Below are 6,400 nucleotides of genomic sequence, written 5' to 3' on the forward strand. Positions count from 1 at the left end.
CTAAATCCATTGTTATATGGCCAATATAATGTTATGTTGTAGTTTTGTTTTTATAATACAAACCAATTTGTGACCTTTACATGAGAGGACATGCTTCAGGATATGCTTTTTAACAATTAATTACAAAATTAATACTTTTTAATGTCCAAACCATGCAGATTTACGCTTATGTTATGCTTCTCAATAAATTAAAGTAAATGTGTCCTTAAACATAGTAAGAGGTGCACGATCTAATTACCAAGTTAAGAAGACTGTCTGTTGGCCCCTCGTCAACATGGCACGGTTTACTCTCCTTTAATAATGGGTTTTACCGATAGTTATGTTCTTACGTCTATGTACAGTCAAATAGATGTTCAACCAACCAACGGCACGTGGCTGGCACCACTCTGTCCTCGCCTTGATGCAGCAAATATTTTATTAATGTCCCAAATGCCTGGGCCAATGACTCGCTGCATGACAGGGAGTTAGTAAAAAAATCAAATTAAATTGTATTTGTCACATCAGCCGAATAGAACTGGTGTATACTTTACCTTGAAATGCTTACTTACGAGCCCTTCTCAATGATGGAGAGTTAAAAAAATAATAATATAAATAATAGTAACACGAGGAATAAAATAAATACATAATAATTGAGCTGTATACATGGAGTAGAAGTACCAGATCAATGTGTAGAGGTATGAGGTATTTGAAATAGATATGTACATGAAGGCAGGGTAAAGTGACTAGGCATCAAGATAGATAATAGATCCGGTGTGGCTGAGTTGGTAGAGCATGGCACTTGCAAAGCCAACGTCATTGACCTCTTTCCAAACTTCTCAGGTCTGTACATAAATAGGGTCAAATGTGACTGGCCAGACTGTCACAAAGGAATGTTGAAGGAAAGTCATTATGAAAAACATTTTATGGATGACAATTTGCTTTATACATGACCAACTGGACAACGTAATGTAAGATATTTAGCTAATTCTGTAATTAATTGTAAACCCGCATATCCCCTCCACACATTCGCTCATGTAAGGGTCCCAAATCTGTTTGATTCCCGCCGGGGACAAGTACGAAAAAAAAGTAAGTAAAATGTATGCAGCCACTACTGCAAGTCGCTGTGGATACGAACGTTGGATAAATGACTAGAATGTAAAATAATAATACGCTTAAAATAAAGAACAGTGTAGCAGTAGCAAAGGAGCGTGAATGTGTTTGTGTTGTGTCTGTTTGCGAGTGCACATATATATATATATGTAGTGTCTGAGAATGTGTGTGTGGGTTTTGTGTTGGAGTGTCTATGTAGTGTGTGTGAGTGTGTGTGTATATAGTCCAGTGAGTGTATATAGTTTATTCATTAAAGTAACGATAGGCTATATAGATAGATGTTAAAGGGTGTTGTTTTGTAACCAAATGCGCCGAACTATTATTGTTGGACAAATATAACCAAGAGAGGGCGCTATGAAACTTCAATCTTCTTAAACAAACCCATAGAAATAGCCTAATTAAAAAACTATTCATTTTCGTTTGATTTGATAATAGAGAAACCTTAAAACAATGTCTTTATTATGTTTTATAAAAATCTGTAGGGGGGAAATGTGGACAGGGAGAAAATATGGACAATTATAATATTGATTATTATAATTGGCTGGATGATTTTATTCTAGCCTAAATCATTCTCCCTGAGCCTTCCTGCCTTCATTTTTTAAATGTTGTTTTATTTAAAATGTATTTAACTAGGCAAGCCAGTTAAGAACACATTCTTATTTTACAATGACGGCCTACGTTGAGGTGATCCGTTAAATCGTCAGTGCTCAAACACATTGAATAAACTTTACTTTGTTTAAATGTATCTAGCTAACAGCAGCGCGTGTGTCCTCAGCAATCAATAGTCCACACCTTGACCCTAACGCGCGCACACGGACTAGACTTCATCTGGCCTATTTTATTCCACACATTTAATAGCAATAGATGCAACCAAGTGAATAATACCTTATAAAATTTAAATAAATAACAAACTGGCAATATGGAGGTTCCCGAGTGGCGCAGTGGTCTAAGGCACTGCATCTTAGTACTTACCCTGGTTCAAATCCAGGCTGTATCACAACCGGCCGTGATTGGGAGTCCCATAGATCGGCGCACAATTGGACAAGCGTCGTCCGGGTTTGGCCTAGTTAAATAAAGGTTAAATAATAATATATATATATTTTTGCTATACATTAGGCCCATGTGGGATTATTGCTTTTGCAATAGGGGTTTAAAATATCAATATTATTCTTCAGGGGCCAATAATGAGTTCTCACTGTAAAACTGGTTGAATACCCTGAATTGTTAGCTTAGGCTACAAATTATATCGACTAATTGATCAACTTAAACTAAATAATTGCTCTATCGCCTCACCAAAGCTATATTTAATTCGGTTAATTTGTTATAACACTTCAATAAGACGGAGTAGACTAGTGAACAAGTACATTTCCTCGTCAAATACTCATAAAGACCTCAGGCCTTGGTGGGAAAAACAATTAAGATGCTTTTAAATTACTTTTTCAAGCAACGTCTGAAAAATAATATCACAGGATAAAGAACGTGCACGATGAAAAAGCAGCGTTAAAGCCGCATTTAAATCCCCCCGCCCCCCCCTTTTCTGACATTAAATAAGATTAGTTTACAGTGAATCTTTTCATGAGACTGTTCTTTTTAGTTCGCACAGGTGTACAATAGGGGGGCAAGTCGAGGAGTCTCACGCCTAGGTGTGAGGAGATTATTCAAATAGGGCAAGCGAAGAAGTAGGCTAGGGATTGGAGGCTCGACTGGCGCACAGACCTATATCATAGCGTTTACAGCCAGCTTTGAACGTCATTTCAACTCCAGTCATCACCAGACGCTTTTCAGCGCCCGTGGGCACGGCTGGCTGAAAGACAGACCACACATGCGCCAGTCCTTGACAGAGCATAGGCTACCAACGACCCGAATACCCCGTGGTCCCAAATCACCGTCTGTTAGAGAGCGTTTTGCCATTTCTTCCGCGGAGAAACGGTTTGAAAAGTATTCGGAACTTCCATGATGCTTGGAGCAGTTAAAATGGAAGGACACGAACACACAGACTGGAGCACCTACTACGGAGAGCCCGAGGTGGGTACCTTAAATATATTTTTCCGTCTAAAGCCGATCCCATTTTATACAATTCAATATTAGCCCAGAGATAATATTAACTTTGTGATCAAATATTGACTTGAGGCGCCTCCAAATCCTGCCCCATCTCTACTCACGGCACTATCCTAACAAAGATGTTCTTGACATGTAGGGGAAACGTTTTACTCAGATTGTAATTGCATATGTCTACATTTATCTTTACAAAATCATACACAGTTTTGTATTATTTTTTACCCATGGAGCAAATATTTGTGTTGCAGGTTCTTTAGCCTAATATCGTCCACATATAGCCTATGCTTATTACACACTAGAACAAGTTGATCGAGTTTCTATTTTTAAGATGTTTAGCTGAGGTAAGACATGGTGACAACTCTTCGTTTTTATATGCTTGATGTAGGCTAGACATTACAATTGGTAACATTATTGAGTGAAATTATATTACTGTCAAGAAATGTTCTTTACCAAATTTAGACTTGGATTTCAACAGAGCACGAAACTACAGCGGGAATGCTTGCTTTTACACCAATTTATTATCACACCGTTTTAATAATAGACCTAATGATGATCGTATTGTTGTTGATTGTTATTATTATTGCTGATATTAGGCTACTGTTATTATTTTAGTATCTATGCTATATTAAGTATACTGCACATAGGCTGTAGTGTCAAGCTTCCTAAAATCTCAATACATAACAGCCTAACAATCTTTGTTTTCCGTCTTGGTTTCTAGTGTTACTCCTCGGTTGGCAACATGAACACAGGCCTGGGCATGAACTCAATGAACACCTACATGAGCATGTCGGGCATGAGCACCACGGCCAACATGGCAGCCAACTCCATGAACATGTCATACGTGAACACAGCCATGAGCCCCTCCATGACCGGCATGTCACCGGGCTCCGGAGCCATGAACAGCATGGGCGCGGGCATGACAGCCATGAGCGCCGCGCTCAGCCCCAGCATGAGCCCCATGACCGCGCAGCCTCAGTCCATGAACTCCCTAACCTCTTCCTACTCCAACATGAACGCCATGAGCCCCATGTATGGACAGTCCAGCATCAACAGATCTAGGGATCCCAAGACATATCGGAGGAGCTACACTCACGCCAAGCCCCCATACTCTTACATTTCCCTCATCACTATGGCTATCCAACAGTCCCCCAGCAAGATGCTAACGCTGGCTGAGATCTATCAGTGGATCATGGACCTTTTCCCGTTCTACCGACAGAACCAGCAACGCTGGCAGAACTCAATTCGCCACTCTCTATCCTTCAATGATTGCTTCCTCAAAGTGCCTCGATCCCCAGATAAGCCCGGAAAGGGCTCGTTTTGGACCCTCCACCCGGATTCGGGGAACATGTTCGAGAACGGCTGCTATCTGAGGAGGCAGAAGCGGTTTAAGTGTGCCGGCCAAAAGAAGATGTGCAAGGAGTCGGGTCGGAAGACATCAGAAGGCGGCTCCAACAGCAGCTCGGAGAGTTGCAACGGCAACGAGTCCCCCCATTCCAACCTGTCCCCCAACGACCACAAAAGGCCTCTGTCAGACATGAAGTCGACCCAGGCTCTGAGTCCGGAGCACGCTACCTCACCCGTGTCCCATTCCCAGGCACATGGGCACCTCATGTCCCAGCATCACTCGGTTCTCGCACACGAAGCACACCTGAAACCCGAGCATCACTACTCGTTCAACCACCCCTTTTCCATCAACAACCTCATGTCCTCGGAGCAACAGCATCACAAAATGGATCTAAAGACTTACGAGCAGGTGATGCACTATTCCGGCTACGGTTCCCCCATGGCCGGGGCGCTATCCATGGGTTCAATGGGCAAAACTGGCTTAGATTCATCGTCAATACCCGCTGATGCTTCTTACTATCATGGCGTCTACTCCAGGCCTATTATGAACTCCTCATAAACGTTGACCCCAAACCTCAAACAGACCTTTTTCAGCAATTTGTACATTTGTAAAATTATAGTTTGTGCATATTATGTAGGCCTATTCCATATATTTTTGACGTTTCCCACTGATTTAGTTGTCAAGTTGGTTTAGTAATTATTTTGTAAAGGGATGTTAATAATAATGTGTCAAAATCTGTTTAAAAGTCTGCTTTGAGAATGGACCAAAAGACGATTAGCCTACTGTAAAATGCATCTGAATAGCGGGAATTTTAAATGATTTTAATGCATTGTGGGAGACTGAAGTTCTTCAATCAATTGTGTAATTCTTATTTATGGCTTGTAAATGTGTATTGTTGTAGTTGACAACAAGAACAGAATCTATATTAAAGTGTTATTTGGATTTTCTTCTGAACAAAATGGTGGATTTTTTATGTATAGCCTACGCAGCAATACAATTATGATAATAATAAAATATTAAAGATTATTATTATTAGTAGTAGTGGTTGTAGTAGTTGTATGCATAGGCCTATACCATTAGCAGCATCAACAGTGGCAGCACCAGATAAACCCATGGATATGCCTTAAATATTTTACTTAGAATGACAATATTCGTTTTTATTGAAAATGTCAACATCAGCATCTCTTAACTATTAAAAAAGGGGTCTATTATGTCGAAGAAAAACACTTGTTGTAGGAATTACTTTAAACATTACACCACGAAAAAAGCTGTTTTTTATCTTGTCACCCGTGTTCATAACGTATCGAGATGCCTATGTCCAGTTGAGTATTGAAGATGGAGGAAAAAAACTTTTGATCCCCTCAATGACTACAGTAAGTGGCAACATATTTTGACAATGACAAAAAAGAAAGGCTTATAATAGTTAAAAAAAATAGGCATGAAATACATTTATATGCAGAATATATAGCATTTCAAATTTCTTGAATTTTTTTAACTGCAGTGATTAATCTATATAGAGATCTGCACCGTCATGTCCCCTGAATAAAAATGTCAAAAAGGGCCTTAGGTCTCACAACTAACTTTTTTTGTGTGCCTGCCATGGTAGACTATTCTCACTTTGGCCAAATATGTTTGATTGAATTCCAGCTACCATTTTATATTGAAAATGTTAATGATATTAATATAATTAATAATAAATGCTATAATATAATTCATATTTACACAATTCCTATGCGAAAGCAACCAGCAATATTGACCTATTTATCGACAGTCTCCTAGATATTTAGCAAACAAGAACATCAAAACATAGGCTAAAGTATAGCTTTACGATTTGTCACAAACTTTAGATTCCAAGTGACAGTTGTGAAATAGGGGTGGAGGGTGGAGCTGCTGACGATATGGCCACAA

General features: G+C 39.5%; 1 protein-coding gene across 1 annotated transcript; it reads left to right on the forward strand.

Moving 5' to 3' along the window:
* Nucleotides 1-2,730: 2,730 nt before the first annotated feature.
* On the forward strand, nt 2,731-5,439 carry LOC129811540 (hepatocyte nuclear factor 3-beta). The gene is made up of 2 exons (XM_055862936.1): nt 2,731-3,114; nt 3,866-5,439. Exons 1-2 carry the CDS (start codon nt 3,043-3,045, stop codon nt 5,048-5,050), a joined length of 1,257 nt encoding a protein of 418 aa, XP_055718911.1. The 5' UTR covers nt 2,731-3,042; the 3' UTR covers nt 5,051-5,439.
* Nucleotides 5,440-6,400: the final 961 nt, after the last annotated feature.

The sequence above is a fragment of the Salvelinus fontinalis genome, chromosome 15 (assembly GCF_029448725.1).
Source record: "Salvelinus fontinalis isolate EN_2023a chromosome 15, ASM2944872v1, whole genome shotgun sequence".
In the NCBI taxonomy this organism is placed as follows: domain Eukaryota; kingdom Metazoa; phylum Chordata; class Actinopteri; order Salmoniformes; family Salmonidae; genus Salvelinus; species Salvelinus fontinalis.

Excerpts from the sequence above, each read along its gene's own strand:
- LOC129811540 (XM_055862936.1), top strand. The coding sequence starts at position 3,043 with ATGATGCTTGGAGCAGTTAAAATGGAAGGACACGAACACACAGACTGG. Across the intron at positions 3,115-3,865 it reads CCTACTACGGAGAGCCCGAG|TGTTACTCCTCGGTTGGCAA; the intron begins GTGGGTACCTTA and ends CTTGGTTTCTAG.